General features: G+C 44.4%; 2 protein-coding genes across 2 annotated transcripts in view; one reads left to right on the top strand and one right to left on the bottom strand.

Moving 5' to 3' along the window:
• Window positions 1-21,142, bottom strand: part of LOC144674964 (uncharacterized) — a 60,201-nt gene that overhangs the window by 12,556 nt on the left and 26,503 nt on the right. The window lies entirely within an intron of this gene.
• LOC144674962 (uncharacterized) lies at window positions 12,817-15,211 on the top strand. Its single transcript, XM_078536053.1, has one exon. It carries the CDS (start codon window positions 13,032-13,034, stop codon window positions 13,542-13,544), a length of 513 nt encoding a protein of 170 aa, XP_078392179.1. The 5' UTR covers window positions 12,817-13,031; the 3' UTR covers window positions 13,545-15,211.

Consider the following 21,142-nt stretch of genomic DNA (forward strand, 5'->3'; position numbering starts at 1 on the left):
GTGTTGGCTCCACAAATGACTAAAATTCATTCAGTTCAGTTTCATCACCTATCTGTGCTTTTGTGCGTTCTCCCTCACTCCCTTTGCCCTGTTTTAAATTCATTTTACAGGGTGTTAGAAGGGAAGGTTCAAAACAAAACAAAAAGCTCAAAACAAATATCAAGTCAAAATCGGACAGTATCAGCCTTTGAATGTGGAAGGAAAAAACACTGTTCACAACGGGGATGAACCGTACACATGCTTTGTGTGTGGACGAGGCTTCAGCCATTCATCTGGCCTGTCGAGACACATGCACAGTCACACTGAGAAGAAACCAGATAAATGTGGGGACTGGGGGGAGGTATTTAATTACTCATTTCAGCTGGAGACTCATCGACTCAGACACACTGGGTAGAGGCCATTGACCTGCTCCAAGTGTGGGAAGGGGTTCTTTAATTTCTCTGCCCTGTTGAGATACCTGCAGCTTCGCAGTGATGAGAGAGTCCAAATGTTCCAGCTGCGAGAAGATCTTTATACATCCATGTGGGCTGAAAAAGCACCAACACATTCACTCCTGTTCCAGGTCGCTCAACTGCTCTCAGTGCAGGTAGGGGTTCAGGCAATTGTCCAACCCGCTAACACACCAACGAGTTCATACCGGGGAGAGGCCATTCACCTGCTCCGACTGTGGGAAGGGATTTCCTTGTTAATCCGACCTATTGATACACCAGCTGGTTCACACTTGAAAAAAGCCCTTCACTTGCTCCGAGTTTGGGAAGGGATTCTCTGAGTCGCCCCATCTGCTGATACACCAGCAAGTTCACACCAGAGAGAGGCCGTTCACCTGCTCTGTGTGCGAAAAGGGATTTATTACTCCACCTCATCTGTGAAGACACCAGCGCATTCACACTGATAAGACAACATTTCAATACCAAAAGTAAAAATGATCTGCTGACATACCAACACTCTCACACCGAAGAACGTCTGTTCATCTTCTTCATGTGTGGGATACGATTTACTCAGTTATCCACTCTGCTGACTCACCAGCGAGTTCACAACTGACTGTGGAGGCTGGAATCTGCTTTTAATCTCAGGCAGGATTGAACCACGTTCCTTGTGAGAATCAGGGTTTGTCTCGGATGGTAATAATCCCATCACTGGGCGTGAGTTTAATATTCTGTTTGAATGTGGAATAAATCAACTTTGGTTTAAACACATTGTTGTAGATTTTTGTCTTTCTCAATTGAGTGTTTAGCATCATCTGGCTGGAGCTCAGAAAGGATAATCTGGGGGAAATGCATAGGGCTTCAACCTGGACACAGTCCAGCAGCACGATGACCATCCACATCAAGTCCCTGTTGGGTAAAATCAAACACAAGCGTTTATTCCCCATGTGGTTATCTGACCTTTTCATTTTGTACTGTTTACACTGATCTCCATAGTAACTTGGATATTGTGCTTCCCTTCCTCATTTCCAATTAAATAATATAAGATTTTATTCTCCCAATTATCCAGAACATCATATGGATCTTCCCAAATAGCCTCCTAGCCCTACCTCTTTTCACAATTTTTTTTAAACATTACTTCATCTCCCATTTAGGAGATAATGTAACAGATGAGGTTGTTCTCCCTGCAGGTGTTGAATAGGCTCCCTCCATGACAGCTTTTTTCAGTGTTGTTTATCCAGAGTGATTAAAGCTCTCGAGCATCCCACCGGACTTTGGGTGGTAGAGGATGTGGAAATGTAGTTACATACCCATAAGATGACAGAGCTGCTGCATTACTTCTGCTGTGAAATGAGAATCAATATCACTCTATCCTTTTCAGAAAGCCCCATCTGGTAAAGATCTATTCCCATGGGATATTGGCTGTAGTGACTCATCATTATTACATACCAAGAAATCTTGAATCCACCGAGTAAACGTATCTATAATTACCATGATATCCTAATCCCTTCCTTTTATGTGCATAATGAACCTGTATAATCAATCTGCAAAGCTTCCTAGGAACATCATTCAGGTGGAATGTGTCCATCGGAACCTTAAATTTTGAAGATCTGGATTGATTTGGACACAGAGGAGACACATGTTCCGGTTATGATGGACATCCTGGTGCACCTGGTGCATCCTCTGCCACCAATAGTAATTGTATAACATATCGATGACTTGAAAAAGAGAAACATGTCCCCAATTTGACCCACAAACAAAATGAATCCTTTTCTGAGCCATTGAGGTGTGACTCAAGTCAAATTAGAGTCATCCATGTAATAGAAAAACCTCGTCATGTCGGATGAGCGAGTCCTTACTTGCTTTGAGGGATGAGGTAAAGTCTCCTATGGTGTACGGCATCTTTGACTATAGTCACATCAGGGTCAGGATCCTGACAAATTTTAAAATCAGGTTTAACTGGAGTCTGTCATATCGGTGCCAATGATGGAGTTTTGGGTGGATCCCTAGCACATCCCAACAGCTTTCCTAGTGAGTCAGTCTGCCTGGTTTTTACCCTCTTCACTAACTCCTGCTGTTGGTGTACCTTCGCCTTACAAATAGCAAATTGCCCCGGACACTTACAAGCAATATCGCAAATCATTCGGAGTTTGGAGTGGTGGGTGAGTGGTTTCCTTGCTGTTATGTTTTTTTTTGCCAGAGAAATGGGTTTTCCCTGAAGGAGTTACAACCCAAGGAGGTTTCAGAATAGTTGCTGATTCAATCAGTGACGGTTTTAAGGGCTTTGATCACAATAACCTCAGATTTCTGGACTAAGTATTGTGGTGGGCATTTACTAAGGATACTACGGCTGTCATGGGGAATCAAAGATGTAGTACCGGTCTAATATGGTCCCTGTTCATAAAACCAAGACTCATCCACATAAACCCCAGTGGAGCCTAACAGTGGTGTGGCTTTAATAGGTCCATTGTATATGGCCTCTTTCACCTGACAAGTATGTGGGGTTCCTTCATACTGCAACATTCCAGCCAATTGGTAATTTTTTCAGTTTTATGATGTTAATGTCATTGCTTTGTATCTCAATTCATTTACTCTATCACACCAAGGATATTCCCTTGCCTTGGCCTTTAACTAATAATGTCACTGCAGTATATGGGGGTGTGTAGAATTTTTGAATTTAACACCACCAAATACTCTGTGTGCTTAACCAACCAGTGAACACTCAATTCTGCGTAATAAACTGGACAATTGATCATTCCACAGTGGTGAGTGTGTCTGATACGTAGCCAACTTTTCCATTCACCGCTTCCATCTCTACAGCAGATATACATTGTTCTGACAGTGCCAACAGGTCTGAGGAATTAATTGTTTAGATCTTCCAAAGAGTCAGCACAGGCATGATGGGCCTAATGGTTTCCATCTGTGTTGTATCATTCTATAAAACTGTGAATATTCAGTATCGGGGATAGCGAGATCAAGAGAGAGGAAGCAGCTACTGTGGGATTGCAGCCAGCCCGAATCAACACCTTCAGAGGAGGAGATAGAGTCAGAAAAGTTTTTAAAACACAGGAGAGCAGCGGTTTGAATCACTTTGAGAAATGAAACACAGCATTGACAAGAATTTATGTGATTTTTAAATCAATTTATCTCAATTGGTAACAGAATGATTTTCTCTTCTGTCTGGAGTATCAATGGCGCTGTTGTTACCCAACATCCCCTGCGAATGTGAATGTGCCCTATTCCCTCTACAGGAGCCCAGTGCGCAGGAGCAATATTGGACTGTGTCCAGAGCATGCGCAGTGTCACTTTGGTCAGAGCCTTGTAATTACGGGAGACGCTTTTTGCAGCGGGTGAGAGTCGATGAGGTGGAGGGAGGGATGGAGCCGGGAGTCGGGATGGGGAGGAAGAGGAGGCTTCATAAAGATCTGGTGTAGGCCGCAAGGCCTGAATAAAACTCTGCGGGTCCTGCGTTTACAGCTCTGGGGCTTTTTCCCGGGAAGAGGCCCAGTTTAATGGCCACCGAGGAACGGAGCGCATGCGCGGCTGTTGGTGATGCAACAGAGGGGCGGGGCGGGGCTTTAGGGTCCCCGTGACCAGGAGAAAAAAAATAATTGACTCATCGATTTCATTCTCTCTGCGCACAAGAGCTGGTGACAGGCCCGAGTTAATTGCCACCATCGTTAGAGGGTCAAGGTGCTGCAGGGCGTTTGCGCGGCCACCCTAAGAACATCAGAAATAGGAGTGGGCCACCGAGCCTGCTCTGCTATTCAATAAGAACATGGCTAATCTGATTGTGACCTTAACTCCACTTTGCTGCCTGCCCCCGATAACTCCCTTGTAGATTAAAAATCTATCTAACTCAACTTTGAATATATACAATGAGCCAGCCTTCATTGCTCTCTGGGGAAGAAAATTCCAAAGATTAGCAACCCTCTGAGAGAAGAAGTTCCTCCTCATCTCAGCCTGAGAGGAGAGACCCCTTATTTTTAAACTGGCCCATTAATTCTAGAATCCTCTTTGAGTGGAAACATCCTCCCTGATCTATCCTGTCAAGACCCCTGAATATTACAGGTTTAAATAAGATCACCTCTCATTCTTCTAATCCCCAATGAGTATAAATTCAAACTGCTTAACGTTTGCATCGAAAATAAACTCCCTAATCCCAGGAATCAGCCGAGTGAACCTTCTCTGAACTGCTTCCAATGCACATATGTCCCATAAAACGTAGGAGCAGAAGTAGACCATTCAATGAGATCGTGGCTGATCTGACAATCCTCAACTCCACTTTCCTGCCTTTTCCCCATAACCCTTGATTCCCTTACTGATTAAAAATCTAAGCCTTCAATATACTTAGCGACCCAGCATCTACAGCCCTCTGTGATAAAGAGTTCCACAGATTGACTACTCTCTTAGAGAAGAAATTCCTCCTCATATCTGTTTTAAATGGGCGACCCCTTACTCTGAGATTATGACATCTGGTCCTGGACTCTCCTACAAGGGGAGAGCATCTCAGCATGTCAAACCCCCTAAGAATCTTATATGTTTCAATAAGGTCACTTCTCATTCTTCCAAAATCCAATGATTACAAGCCCAACTTACTCAACCTCTCCATATAAGAAAATCCCTCCATACCTGGGATCAACTTCGTGAACATTCTGTGGACTGCCTCCAATGCCACTATATCTTTCCTGAGATAAGGGGACCAAAATTGTTCACAATATTCTAGCTGTGGTTTAACTAGTGCTTAAGTAATCCTGAGACAGGCAGCAGGTGGAGAGAATGTTGTGAATTTCTATCCTGGACTGATGGTGATGGATTTTGGAAATCTCTTTAACAGGGGGTTAGAATGAGAGGATTTACACACAGCAAACTGAAACCAAGAGAAATATTTGTCTCTTCCAAACTTATATCCTGAACTGACATTTATTGCTTTTGTCATCTCTGTTACAGGGAGTTAGAAGATTTGAAAATTATGAGATTTTTCTCTAACTCCAGTGCTTCTGCGATCTTTTCAACTGCAGGCTCCGGCAGATTAAAATTTTGAAAACAGTGAAATTGTTTCAGAGGTGAGTATTATTGAACATTCATCTACCATTTAGAGTTTTTAGTGCTGTGCTCTGGTTCCATGGCTCTGGGGCTGGTGTGGCTCCTTTACTGTGGTTCTGAATCCATGTCTATCCATTACTCTGTTTCACTCTGCCTTCCTGATCACCTCTCTGCCATTGTCTAACTTCCTCTGCCTCTAATATTGGATGTATTTTAACCATGTTTGGTATATTACTGTTATTTCTTCCAAATGTGTCTAAATGAGGTTTCCACCGTTACTCATCCCCTGGCTATCCAATACTGATTTACCAGCTTTATCTTCCAATGGTCAGGAATTGTTTTTCCTGTACTAAAGATTGTTTCTCTTCTGCTCATGAGCTCATATTGACCATCAAATTCTGCTCCATTTTTATTCCCTGGAATTGATTCGGCACATCCTGAAATGTTAACTCTCTTTCTCTCTCCACAGTTACTGTCTGACCTACTGAGTATTTCCAGCACTTACTCTTTTTATATCAGATTTCCAGCAACTGCAGTATTTTGCTTTTTTTTGTTGCATGTGTTTCTCTCTGAACTGAATCGAGAAACAGAGATGGACCAATAAAAAACTGCTTTGCATCAGGGTGGGTGTTGGTTGTAGAGGTTGGTCCCTGGCTCCCAGTGTAGGTCTTTTTTATGCAGTCATAGAATGATTATAATACAGACAGAGGCCATTTAGCTCATCATTCCCATGCTGGCGCTCTCAAGAACAAATCAGCTAGTCCCACCCTCCTCCCTTTTCCTCGTAGCCCAGCAATTTTCCCTCTCTAGGTGCTTATTCAATTCCCTTTGAAAGCCTTTGTTGTATCAGTTTGAGCTGAAGTGGAGATGGAGGAGAAGCTGCTGGGTTTAACCCCGAGGACTTTGGAACCCAGTTGGGCCCAGCAATTTCCGATGTGAAATTGTCGAGGGAGGTAGATACTAGGTGAGAACAGGTTAATAAACAGACACTGTCCAGGCAATGTAACTGTTTTAGGAACAAGGATTTCTTTTGATGCTTTTGATCTATTTGACATATGCATGTTTTTAAAATTTATTCTTGGGATTTGGGCATCACTAACAAGACCAGCAATGTTTATTACCTATTCCCAGTTAGCTGTGGAGAAGATGATGTTTGACTTTCCTGAACCGCTGCAGTCCATGTGGTGAAGCTGCTCCTACAATGCAGTTAGATAAGGAGTTACAGGATTTTCATATAGCAATGATGAAGGAATGGTGATATAGGTCCAAGTCAACAACAATTTGTTGTATTTATAAAGTACCTTTAACATAGCTCCAGAAACTCCAGAGGTGCGGTGAGAGTGACTGCCCTTGATATCAAGGCAGCAACTGATTGACTGAAGCATCAAGGAGCTCTAGCAAAATTGAAGTCAATGTGAATCAGGGGGAAAACTCTCCGCTGGTTGGAGTCATACCTAGCACAAAAGAAGATGGTTGTGGTTGGTGGAGGTCAGTTATCTCAACTCCAGGGCATCACTCCAGGAGTTCCTCAGGGTAGTGTCCTTGGCCCAACCATCTTCAGCTGCTTCATCAATGACCTTCCTTCCAACATGAGAAGTGGGGATGTTTGCTGATGATTGCACAATGTTCAGCACCATTCGTGACTCCTCAGATACTGAAGCAGTCCATGTCCAAATACTGCAGACCTGGACAATATTCAGGCTTGGGCTGAAAAGTGGCAAGAAACACTCGCATCATGCAAGTGCTAGGCAATGACCCTCTCCAACAAGGTAGAATCTCTCCATTAGCCCTTGACATTCAATGGCATTACCATTGCGGAAACCCCCACCATTTAAATCCTGGGGCTTACTATTGACCAGAAACTGAACTGGATTAGCCATATAAATACTGTGGCTACAAGAGCAGGTCAGAGGTTAGGAATCATGCGAGGAGTAACTCAGTTGCTGACTCCCCAAAGCTTGCCCACCATCTACAAGGCACAAGTCAAGATTGTGATGGAATACTCCCTATTTTCCTGGATGAGTGCAGCTCCAACAATACTCAAGAAGCTTGATGCCATCCAGGACAAAGCAGCCCGCTTGATGACACCCCTTCTATAAACACTCACTCCCTCCAATACTGATGCACAGTGACAGCAGTGTATTCTATGTACAAGATTCACTGCAGGAACTCACCAAGAATCTTAACATCTTCCAAACCCACGACCGCTACCATCTAAAAAGACAATTACAACAAATGCATGGAAATACCACCATCTGGAAGTTCCCCTTCAAGCCATTCAGCATTCTGACTTGAAAATGTATCACTGTTCCTTTACTGTCACCGGGTCAAAATCCTGGCACTCCCTCCCTAACAGCACTGGGGGTGTACCTACATCGCATGGACAGTAGCAGTTTAAGAAGGCAGTTCGCTCTCTCTCTCTCGCTCTTTCTCTCTCTCCCTTTTGGTCATGGTCACTTTTCTGGTGCCTTTGTGTTTTTGTGGGTTCTCTCTCACTGCCTATTTTCTGGTTTAAATCAATTTGACAGGTTTTTAGAAAGAGAGGATTTGCAGCCATGAAACTGAAACCAAACATCACATCAGCATCTGACAGAGTTACCCAATTTACCGTAGCCTGAATATCATTAGATTTTGAACATGGAAGGAAAAAGCACCAATCACAATGAGGAGAAACCGTATACGTGTTCTGTGTGTGGACGAGGCTTCAGCCGAACATCTGGCCTCTCGAAACACAAATGCAATCACAACGGGGAGAAGCCATGGAAATGTGGGGATTGTGGGAAGGGATTTACCCATTCATCTGTCTTGCTGAATCACCAGCGAGTTCACACTGGGGAGAGACCATTCATCTGCTTTGACTGTGGGAAGAGATTCACTCAGTCATCCCACCTCCTGAGACACCAGCGAGTTCACACTGAAGAAAGACCGTTCACCTGCTCTGAGTGTGGGGCAGGATTTACTCGGTCATCCAGCTTGCTGATACACCAGCGAGTTCACACTGGAGAAAGACCATTCACTTGCTCCATATGTGGGAAGGGATTCACTCAGTCCGGCAACCTGCATTTACATAAACTCACTCACACTGGGGAGAGACCATTCACCTGCTCAGAGTGTGGAGATGGCTTCACTCGGTCACCCGACTTGCTGATACACCAACGAGTCCACACTGATGAGAGACCTTTTCAATGCCCAGACTGTGGGAAGTGCTTTAAAAGTGCTGGGGCACTGATATCCCATCAACGTGTTCACACCGATGAAAGACCGTTCAGGTGCGCTCACTGTGGGTCTGGGTTCAAGACATCATCTAACCTCACTGTACACCAGCTAATGCACACTGGGGAGAGACTGTTCACCTGCTCGGACTGTGGGAAGAGATTCACTCGGTCATCCAACCTGCTTAAACACCAGCGAGTTCATGAGTAACTCCTGTGATTCGATTTTGCTATTAACCACACCCAGGACTGAACCATGTTCATTGAGATCTGTTTTTTCCTTCTTCATCTTCGTCCCATTTTACTTGGGGTCACCACAATGCTGCTTGATCACCTTTTCCATCTGCTCCTGTCACTCACACATTCCTCTTCCAATCCCACTGCATTTCTGTCTCTGGCCACCACATCTTTCCATCTGGCCCTTAGACCTTCCTCTTTTCCTTCTTCCTGACAGTCCCATGTCCATCACTCACCTCACCACATTTCCTCCCTCTCTCCACAATGGATGACCAGACCATTTCAATCTCTTCTCAGCTACTTTCTTCGATGTTTCCACAATCTTCACTGACCCCCTGATATACTGGTTCCTGATCTTGTCCTTTCTTGTCACTCCACACATCCATCTCAGCATCTGTATCTCATTGTATCCAGTCATTTTTCCTCTCTTCTTGATATTGCCCAAGTTTCTGCTCTGTATAACAAGGCCAGTCTCACAGCTGTCCTGTAGATTCTTCCTTTTCAATTTCAGTGACACTTTTCGATCACATCACATTGCACCGCACTTCTTCCAATTACTCCAACCAAAGCTAATCTGTTTCTTAATTTCCATCTTCTGCCATCGCTGGCCCCAGGTACTTGAAGCTACTCACATTCTCCAAGTATTCACCCCTAATCTCTTCACCTTCACTCTTATTCTCTTCCCTAGGCTCAAACCGACAGTCCATGAATTGGGTCTTTGGTTCACTAGTGAAGGAAGGATTTTCTTCCTTTTAGGGAACGAAATCGGCCGTCCTCATCCAGTCTGGCCTACACGTGACTCCAGACCCACAGCAATGTAGTCGACTCTTAACTGCCCCCAGCAATGGCCTAACAAGTCAGTCAGTTCAAGGGCAGTTAGGGATGGGCAACAAATGCTGGTCTTATCAGTGACTCCGCATTTCATGAAAGAATTAAAAAAAAACTAATCTTCATACCTGTGCTTTTCTCCAGTTCCCCAGATACTCAGTCATGTTCTCATCATAGCTCAGTGTCATCTGTAAATTTCACTCCCTCTCACAGTTACAACATGCGAATCCGGAAGAGGAAGGGATTCCGTGTCGATCCTTGGTGCAATCCAACTTTGATTTTGAAAAACTTACTCTCTCCCACACAGCTCCTTACTCTTGTCTGGAACTCCTTGGTCATGTCCTGTAATAGTCATACATACTTCTCAGGGACTTCATGAATTCTAACACATTCCTCCCTGGGCACCTGGTCATAAGCCTTCTCCAGATCAATGAATACAATCTTCGTGTTGCATTGACCTCCCCAATATTTCCCCCTCACTTGTCTCAAAATGAAAATAGCATTGGGATCTGTTTCTTCAAATGTTAATAAAATATAGTCCAGTAATAGGTGCTAATATTCTAGGTAAAAGTAAAATAAATCAGCTTTATGTTAAACACACAGTGTGACGAGTCACTTTAATATCTCTAACACAAGTTAGTTCCTTTTGAAAGGCTTCCCCTCTCCACTGTCTCCTCCACACTCACCTCAAACAGAAAGTATGAGGAGCTCACGGATTTCCTTGTCACTAAGGTTGAGACAATCTGACCAGCTGCCTCTGCTGCTTCCCTCCTTTCCACTTGACCATCGGGCCCAACTTCCTCTAAAGATCTGCCCGAATCTAGCTCTGAACTCATCTTTCTTTAGTTTCTCTCCGATCCCCCCTTATCCTCTCAAGAACTCATCTTGTCTGTGAGACCCACCTTCTGCTCTATTGACCCTGTTCCCACTAAACTGCTGTCCACAGAAGAGTTTTGAATGAGCATACCTTTATGGAGGGTGGAAGATGGGACACCAGCCACGAGAGCATTGGAATAGTCGAATCTGGAGGCAACAAAGGCATGGATGAGGATTTCAGCAGGAAATGGGCTTCAGCAGGATGGGGACAACTGATATTACAGAGGTGGAAGGAGGTGATCTTAGTGATGGAGAAGACACGTTGTCAGTAGCTTAGCCCTCAGCTCAGGCTCAAATAGGAAACTAAGGTTGCTATTAGTCTGCTTCAACCTCAGACTGTGGTAAGGGAGGGGGCTGGAGTCGGTGATGAGGAACAGAGTTTATGGTAGGGGTAGGGGCTTTTGTGGGCCCAAGTATTAAATCACCTCCTGTATGGACTCGAGCATTAATTAATGGCTATCCCTTGGAATAACATTACAGGAACAGGTCCAGTCTCGATGTGATAAAATTTTTGTTCACTGTTTGGACTTTAACTGACACTGTTACAATCCATAGTTTTGCATGTGCCAGAATGTGCCCCGTCAATGACTACAGGAGCCCAGTGCGATTACTCAGGTTGTTCTCTGAGCATGTGCAGTGCAAGTGGTGGAAGTGCAACATGGTGATCAGGAGCAAATAGGAGATCACTTTGAATTACGGAGAATATGGAGTCCAGAAACAGTTCATTCTGTTCAACTAATCTGCTGGTGTTTATATTTCAAAAAAGACACATTCCATTCCATCTACCCCATCTGAGCTTTTCAGCTTATATTTCTTTACAGAGGTACCAGCAGTGAAACAAAAGCAAAACACTGTGGATACTGGAGATCGGAACTTTAAAAAAAAAGTGATGGAAACTCAGCAGGTTGTTTCCACGAGTTTGTACCAGCACTGATCTTTGTGAATTTCAACCTTCGACATTTTTCCAATATGAAATTTCATTTGGAGGTGGGGGAGAATTGCACAGATTGCATCAGGGAGGAAGGTCCAGACATTTGGGTATCTACACACTTTAAGTATATATTTTGTGTGTTGCGCCCCGGGTCCCGAACTCGATTGGGAAGCCGATACATTGAAATATGTGTTGCCAATTGAATGGCGGATTATTTACCCAGAACGCCCCGCGATGCAGAAAGTCCCCTATCAATGACTTTAGGAGTCCAGTGCGCAGGTACAGTGTGGGTGTGCGCTCTGAGCATGCTCAGTGTCAGTCATGGTGACAGAGTGAGGAGGAGCGGACGGTTCGGGAGGCGGGAGGAGATTGTGAGCACAGGGTAGGAATGGAAACCGCGGCTGGACTGGGAACTGGATCAACTTCTGGGGTAGGCCCCAGGCCCCGTGTTTACCCCGCGGTGACAGGCCCGGGGGGGAGGGAGCGATGGAGCCGGCGGCTGGACGGAGAGGATTTGGAAACACTTTGTGGATCCGCAAACCCTGAGGAATAATTGTCAGCTCCTGGTTTGCAGCTGCGGGGCTTCTCCCTCCCGGGAACAGGCCCAGGTTAACGGCCGCCATCCTGGGTCAGCGAGTGGAGGATGGTTCACATCAGAGGATGGGGGAGGGGGGACAATAAATAAGAGGTTACACTTTGGGCTCAAATCAATGAGGATCTGATCTGTGGGAAGGAAGGAAACCCTGGGAGGTGGGCGGGGAGGATTCAGAAACACCCGCTGGAGGCCCCAAACCCCCAATAAGACTCATTAATGTTATTGTCAGTCTGCAGACAGGAGCTGGAGAACTGAACCCAGGCAGAGGAGAGGGAGGGAGAAAACTGGGAGTGGAGGAAAGAAATGGTGGAGATGGTGAGATGGGTTTGGATTTCAGTCCAGGGAGGAGGGAGAGTGTGTGGGACGGGGATTTACAGTTTTGGGGGAACAAGGGGGGAAAAATGTGCCTTAGTAACTAGAATTGTGTGTTTTGAATTTCTACCCTGGGCTGATAGTGATGACTTTGGCAATCTCCTTTTACAGGGTATCCCATGCTCACAGCGATGACTTTTGTAAAGCCCTTTTACGGTGCATTAGAAAGGGAGGATTTACAGACAGGGAACTCAAACCAAGCTTCAAATCAAAATTTAAGAGTCACTTTGTTCATCAGGACTTGAGTATCATTGGCCTTTGAGTTTGGAATGTGAAATATTTGATCTGTCTGTTGGAAAAGATTTCAACCATCAGAATGACTGGAAAGCCACCAAGTCACACACAGTGAGAGTGTTCCAGTGCATTGACCGTGGAAAGAGCTTTAACCAGTTGCACAGCTGAAAAAACATCTCACCATTCACAGTGGGGTGAAACCACACATATGATCTGTATGCAGATGAGACTTCAAACGATCATCCAACCTGGAGAGACACAAGGGCACTCACAGCATGGAGAATCTGTGGAAATGTGAGGACTGTGGGAAAGGATTCAATTACCCATCCCATCTCGAAATTCATCGACGCAGTCACACTGGGGAGAGGCCGTTCACCTGCTCTGTGTGTGGAAAAGGTTTCATTCAGTCACAACACCTGCTGTCACATCAGCGTGCTCACTCCAACAAGAGACCTTTAAAATGTTCTGACTGTGAGAAGAGCTTTAAAAGCAGAAACCACCTGATGCAGCACCAACACACACACACTGGAGAAAGGCCGTACATCTGCTCCGTGTGTGGGAAAGGATTCACTCATTCATCCACCCTGATGAGGCACCAGCAGACTCACACTGGAAAAAGGCCATTCATCTGCTCCGTGTGTGGGAAAGGATTTATTCAGTCATCCACCTTGCTGAGGCACCAGCGAGTTCACACTGGAGAGAGGCCATTCATTTGCTCTATGTGTGGGAAGGGATTCACTCAGTTAAGCATCCTCACTTCACATCAACGTGTTCACACCAATAAATGACCTTTTAAATATTGTGAATGCGAGAAGGATGAGTGAGATGCAGATGCATCAACGCATTCATGGTGGGTAGAGGCTGTTCACCTGCTCTGTGTGTGGGAAGGGATTCCCTCAGTCACAACACCTGGTGAGGTGGCAGCGAATTCACATGTGATTACAGGGGTGGGATTCTGCTGTTAATCATTTTTTAAAAATTCATTCACAGGATGTGGACTTCGCTGGCTGGGCCAGCATCTATTGTCCATCCCTAGTTGCCCTCAAGAAGGTGGTGGTGAGCTGTGTTTGTTTGTTATTGCTGATGTTAAACTCCAACCCTATTATAGAGCTTATTAATATTCTGGATGAATGTGAGATAAATCTGATTTAGTGGAAATGCACAGAGTGTTGTGTTCCATATTTCTCCAATATAAGAGGAGATTAATGAATGTCCTGTTGCTAACTGCTTTATTTTTGGGGCCTTTTCTCCTTTCTAACTCTAGATTATTTCAGTTCTCATAACTTCAGTTGCTCTTAGGGACAAGTTCCTGCTCCTCATACCTTCCAGAGTGTCTCTCCTAGCCTTGAGATCCAGGTAAGGTACCGGTACCACACCCAGGATCACTAAACACAAAACCCAGCCTGTGAATCACTTTCAGCTCCTGGACTTACGTACGTCCCACAGCATCTCTCTCACCTTTGATGTGTGAATAGAGCATCAAGTCTATAAAGTCTGTTCTGAAGAAGAGTCATACGGACTCAAAACATAAACTCTGTCTTTCTCTCCACAGATGCTGTCAGACCTGCTGAGTTTTCCAGCAATTTTTGTTTTTGTATCAAGCCTGTAAACTTGGTTTAAATTGAAATCCATTCAGTAAATATATTTTTACAGAAGCCTGCAGGCTGATGAGACACTGTTAAACTCTGTGCGCTCCCATACTGCTCTGTATTTTGCCTGTAATGGAAAATGACTGGACCTTTGTCCCAGTGGAACCTTTGCTGTTATGAAATGTGGGTGAATATTGATGAGCCTCACATCCTTGCTCATGTCTGCTGCAATTATGGAGAAAGGAGATGTGTAAAGAGCTGGTCTTTGTATAGAGATGTGAACCAAGGAAACAGTATCTCTGTGTGATAGTGACACAGCCTTATGCTCACACTCAGAACAATGCATAGATACCCTTATGGTTACGCTTTGAGCAGGGTCAGATCAACAATGTAGTGAACAATTTAAATATAGTTATCTCCAGTGTAGCTGCAGCTTGTTAGATCACAGTTGGGGAGAAGAGAGCTCTGAATCCACTGTATTATCAATGTTCTGCAGATTGGAGAACTATTTTTTTTAGTATCATGGAATTTTATTCAAGAAATGCATTTGCAGCCCAAAGGCTGAATTGCTGTGTAACTTACATCATAAAATTCATACATTTCCTAAGAACTCAAGTTAAAAACATGGAAACGTGACAATCATGTGGTAATAACAATAGACAAACAAGTGCAGCAGGTAACAGGGAAGAGATGGACGGGATACTCAGAGAAGGAATATTGAATTACAATTATATTCAAATTACAGACCAATACACCATTCCTATATTCCAGGCTCTGAAGTATATAAATGATGACATTTATAATTACTTCATTGAGGACTGGAACCATGTAAGGAATTACTCCGTATGATTGCAGTGTATAATAAAGACAGGAAAAGACAATCTATTATTGTGAGCTTGATTATCTGGTGTCTGAAACCACAAGATTCGATATTTAGAATCAGCAAGACGAACAAGGAAACACATCACAGCCCAATACTCCAGCTCGATATTCACAGGAGAAAGTCTGTTATTTAACACCTCGCATGGACAGAGCAGAGAAAGATCCCAACTGTAAGAAACCCTCAAATCATTTGTAAATATCTTTCAAATGCTGACAGATTCCAACAGTCAGTTTCCATTATTTTGAAGTCAATGGAAGGTAAGAGAGGTTCAAGGTTCCACGTAGAAAGGCAAATTCTTGTTATTGCCTTACATAGGTAAACTCAGGAATGTCACGCAAACATTTTAAATCCTCGCACCATAAATATCACAATCATTTTCAGATTGGAAACTTAAACCTGCCATTTCACTTTCAGTCAGGAACAGATCACAGTTTTACAGCAATTTCTGATTTGACATTTCCAGCATTCACCGTTGTTCTTCCTGACTCTGAATCCAGTTTTAAGGGAGCCTTCTGTTGCGTGTCTAGGAGCTCTGAAGCATTGGAAGAGAGTGGCTGGGACACAATTCTCAGACACCCCAGGGCTAACCCTCAAGTTCAGACCTGGTGTGATTAATGGCAGTGATAACAGCACAATCCAACCTGTGCAGTCACATGTGAATATGCTTCAGAAGGGGGGATGTCTGAATGAATCCCTACCCACAAACACCAGGTAAAAGGCCTCCCCAGTGTGTGTTCATGTGTCTGCAGGTGTTGTGACCAAGTGAATTCCTTCCTAATTCGGAGCAGATGAATGTATTCTCTCCACTGTAACTCTGTTTTTGTCTCGTGAGATCAATGCTATATTTAAATCTCTCCTGACAGTCAGACGTTAACAAGTTCCATATCAGAGTGAATAAGCTGGTGTCTCAGCAGGCTGGATGAAGAAGCGAATCCCTTGCCACTCTCACAGCAGGTGAACAACCTCTCCCCAGTGTGAATATGCTGGTGTTCAGTGAGGTGAGATGATTGCCTGAATCCAGTCCCACAGTGAGAGCACCTGAACAGACTCTCGTCAGTGTGAACAAGTTAATGGGGTATCAGCAATAACAGAATCCAACCCCTGTAGTCACTTGTGAACTCACTGGTGTCAGTAGGGTAGATGACTGAGTGACTCCCTTCCCACGGAGGAAGTGAATGGCCTCTCCCCAGTGTGAGCATATTGGTATTTTAGCAGATCATTGCTGCTTCTAAAGCTCTCCTCACAGTCAGAACATTTGAAAGTTCTCACATCAGAGTGGATAAGCTGATCTCTCAACAGGCTGGATGAATGAGTGAATCCCTTGCCACTCTCTGAGCAGGTGAACGGCCTCTCCCCAGTGTGAGTGCTCTGGTGTTCAGTGAGATGAGATGATCGCCTGAACCGAGTCCCACAGTGAGAGCACATGAACGGTCTCTCCTCACTGTGAACACGTTGGTGACCTGACAATTGCTCAGAACTTTTAAAGCATTTCCTGCAGGCAGAGCATTTAAAAGGTCTCTCCCCAGTGTGGACTCACTGGTGTTTCAGCGAGTTGAATGAATTAGTGAATCCCTCTCCTCACACACAGCAGGTGAACGGCCTCTCCCAGCGTGAATGCACTGGTATCTCAGCAGATTCTTTTGACTTTTAAATCACTGCTCACATTCAAAACATTTGAGAGGTCTGGATTCAGTGTGTCAAAAGGTGGGCTGACTGAATGAATCCCTTCCCACACTTGGAACAGGTGAACACTTTTCTCCAATGTTACTGTGTTGATGAATATCCAATTCAGATGGGTAATTGAATCCCTTGCCACAGATCCCACATTTCCACAGTTTCTCCAGGATTTGGAAGTCCTTGTGTCTCTTTCTGTTGGATGATAAGTTAAAATATCATCTACACACAGAACACGTGTACGGTTTCTCTTCACTGTGAATGATATGATCTTTTTACAGGCTTTGTAACTGGTGAAAGCTCTTTCCACAGTCAGGGCACTGGAACACTCTCACTCGGGTGTGTGCTTCTCAATGCTTTTCAGGTGACACTGGTGTTTGAAATCTTTCCCCACAGACAGAGCAGAGAAACATTTCTCCTTCCACATTTAAAGGCCGATGATACTCAGGTCCTGATGAATCGAGTGATTGTCAGATCTCGACATGGTGTTTGTGATTACTTTCTTGGCTGGAACTCCTCCCCTTCTAACCCCCTGTAAAAGGAGTTTACAGAAGTTATCATTGTAAGCGCAGGATGGAAATTCAGAACAGATAATCCTAGTTTCTATGGAATATTTTCCCCTTTATTTCCCTCAAATCTATAAATCTCTGTCCCACACACTCATCCCCCTTTCTGCGTTTTGTTCCAGATTCAGTGTCCAGCCTCCTGCTTATTCTTTTCTCCTCTCCAGATTCTCACAAATGATTGAGGGGGTCGGATTCCACTGTTATTGCTGCTGTTAATCACATCCAGGACTGAACCATGTAAAGTCTGGCATTTGGGGTTTATTTCTTATGTTTATGCCCCTATAATTGGCCATTTTAAAAATATTTGTTCATGAGATGCAGGCATTGCTGGCTGGGCCAGCATTTCTTGCCCTTCCCTAATTGCCCTTGAGAAGGATGGTGAGCAGCTGCCACCTTGAACTGCTGCAGTCCAGGTGGTGTAGGTACACTCACAGTGCTGTTAGGAAGGGAGTTCCAGGATTTTGACCCAGCAACAATGAAGGAACGGCGATATATTACCAAGTCAGGATGGTGAGTGGCTTAGAGGGGAACTTCCAGGTGGTGGTGTTCCCATGTCTGCTCTCCTTGTTCTTTTAGATGGTAGTGGCCGTGGGTTTGAAAAGTGCTGTCTAAGGAGGCTTCATGTGTTCTTGCAGTACGTTTTGTAGATAGTACACACTACTGCTACTGTGCGTTGGTGCTGGAGGAAGTGAGTGTTTGTGGAAGGTGTGCCAATCAAGCGGGCTGCTTTGTCCTGGATGGTGTAAAGCTTCCTGAGTGTTGTGGGAGCTGCACTCATCCAGGCAAGTGGGGAGTATTCCATCACATTCCTGACTTGTGCTGGAGTTTAATATTCTGATAAATGTCAAATAAATCAGCTTTGTTTTAAATATATTGTTGTAGATTTTTGTCTTTCCCACCTGAGTGTTTAATATCACCTGGCTGGAGCTCAGAAAGGACAATCTGCAGGGAGGATCACGTGGCTGGAACAGAACTTCAGCTTGGACAGTCGGTCAGGGTAACACTGAGAGGGACAAACAGCACTTTGGTGTCAGTGAAGAGAGATGCGAAAGACCAAAGTCCCCATGTGGGTGAATGCTGAGATGTGTAAGAAATGCGTCCCAGCCACTGTCTTCCATGGTTCAGAGCTCCTAGACACGGAACAGAAGGCTCCTTTACAACTGGGTTTAGAGTCAGCAAGAACAATGGTGAATGCTGGAAACGTGTTGTCAAATCAGAGATTGGTGTAAAACTGTGATCTGTTCCTGACTGAAAGTGAAATGGCAGGTTTAAGTTTCCAGTTTGGAAATGACTGGTTACTAAACTCTGAATATTGAACATGTTTGTGTGACAGTCTTGAGTCTATCATTATAAGACAGACGTATTCTAATTTAAGATAAAACCAATGAAAATAAATCGATTAATATCTCCATTATAATTGCAGATGGAGGAGTTCACAGGACCCTGTTAACTGCTGGGACAATTATATAACAGAAACGTGACCTCCAGATAAAGACATGTTTACTGAGAGTTGATGCCGGATTTGAACAGAATCGGCTGAACCCAAAATTGTTTTCGTGAAGAGCAGTTTAATGTTGAGTTAAATCCGATGTCTCTGCCTATTGGTTCATTCTTGACAGAATCAGCAGGTGGTATCCAATGAGGTCCTTTGTTCTCTTATTCATCCAATCTGCTGAAAGCTCCTTTATTGTCTAATTCATGACATCAGAGCAGGCAGCAGTGAACGGAACAGGGAACAGGACAGGAATGAAACACAATGTTGTCCCTTCAGTTTCAGTCTGGGAGGTGGGTGGAGTGAAGGGAAATAGCTCCTATTGTGCTTGTAGCAGTGTTGGAGGGTCCCATTAAAAGGGCTGTTCATTATCATCAGAGCTACCCACAGTGAATCACTGTCTGCAACTGAAATGACTAAAGCTGGCTTCCAATACTCAGGGATGCTTTTAATTTGATTTAAACATTCCTACTTAACAGTCAGGGGCTAAAGTTAGCATTATTGCAGGATGCACTGCAGGAACTCACCAAGCCTGCTTAGAGAGCACCTTCCAAACCAATGACCACTACCATCTGGAAGGTTAAGGGCAGCAGACATATGGGAACACCACCACCTGGAAGTTCCCCTCCATGCCACTCACCATCCTGACTTGGTTATATATCGCCATTCTTTCACTGTCGCTGGGTCAAAATCCTGGAACTCCCTTCCTAACAGCACTGTGGGTGTACCTACACCCGGGGACTGCAGCAGTTCAAGAAGGAAGCTCACCACCCCCTTCTCAAGGGTAATTAGGGATGGGCAATAAATGCTGTCCTAGCCAGCGAAGTCCACATCCCATGATCGAGTAAAAAATCACAGCATTATATAGAGATATCAATAGCAGCATGACATCAGCTGGTTTCAAAAGAGCCCGAATAACCTTTTCCCTGCAGAATGGATGGTGCCTGTGGAACTATACCTCATGAAGGAGTCAACCTGCTTAGGAGATTAGAGGCTGAGGTGGAGATTGTCTGCTCGGAATGTACAGGAGATATTTTACAGGAACCATCAGGTTTTGACTGTCAGTGCCTCACTGAATATTGATACACTCCAGCATCGGCACCGCAATGTTGTCTGAACAAGAAAGTTATAACTTCTTGTTGGGTCAATGAGGAGTTTGAATTGTCCTTCTGTGGTATTTCCACTAAAAGCTGATATAAGAAATTTCTGTTCTTTAGTTTCTGTACCAGTGGAATCTCTCCGAGACCCTGGTGACTGCATTTCCCTGGATTTCGATCAACTGTGCCTCCTGTGTAAACACTGCTGTGATTGCTGGAACAAAGCCTCTTCATTGCACATTCCGGGTTTCTGCACTCGGTTGATCAGGAATATTAAAGGGGAATTGGTTTAATGGGGGTTATTGGGATGTACAATCAAGGATATTATTTACATGGTAAATATCTTTCATAAGAATTAGGAGCAGGAGTAGGCCACTCGGCCCCTCGAGCCTGCTCCGCCATTCAATAAGATCATGGCTGACCTGATTGTAACCTCAACTCCACATTCCCGCCTACCCCCGATAACCTTTCACCCCTTTACTTATCAAAAATCTATCTAACTGTGCCTTAAAAATATTCAAAGACTCTGCTTCCACCGCCTTCAGAGGAAGAGAGGTCCAAAGACTCACAACCCTCTGAGAGAAAAAATTTTCTCCTCACCTCTGTCTTAAATGGGTGACCCCTTATTTCAAAACAGTGACCCCGAGTTCTGGATTCTCCCACAAGAAGAAACATCCTCTCCAACTCCACCCTGTCAAGACCCCTCAGGATCTTATATGTTTCAATCAAGGTGCCTCTTACTCTTCTAAACTCCAACAGGTACACGCCTAACCTGTCCAACCTTTCCTAATAAGACAAACCGTCCATTCCAGGTATTACCTAGTAAATCTTACGAACATAAGGAGCAGGAGTAGGCTATTCAGCCTCTCGAGTCTGCTCCACCATTTAATGAGGTTCTGGCTGATCTGATAGTAACCTCAAATCTGCATCCCACCTACTCTGGATAACCTATCACCCCCTTGCTTACCAAGAATCTATCCACCTCTGCCTTAAAAATATTCAAAGACTCTGCATCCATTGCCTTTTCAGGAAGAGATTTCTCTGAGCTGCTTCCAACACATTTACATTTCTCTTTAAATAAGGAG

The sequence above is a fragment of the Cetorhinus maximus genome, unplaced genomic scaffold (genome assembly GCF_964194155.1).
Source record: "Cetorhinus maximus unplaced genomic scaffold, sCetMax3.hap1.1 HAP1_SCAFFOLD_870, whole genome shotgun sequence".
NCBI lineage: Eukaryota > Metazoa > Chordata > Chondrichthyes > Lamniformes > Cetorhinidae > Cetorhinus > Cetorhinus maximus.

What these genes read in the sequence shown, in the direction of transcription:
- LOC144674962 (XM_078536053.1), top strand. Translation starts at nt 13,032, where the DNA reads ATGGAGAATCTGTGGAAATGTGAGGACTGTGGGAAAGGATTCAATTAC.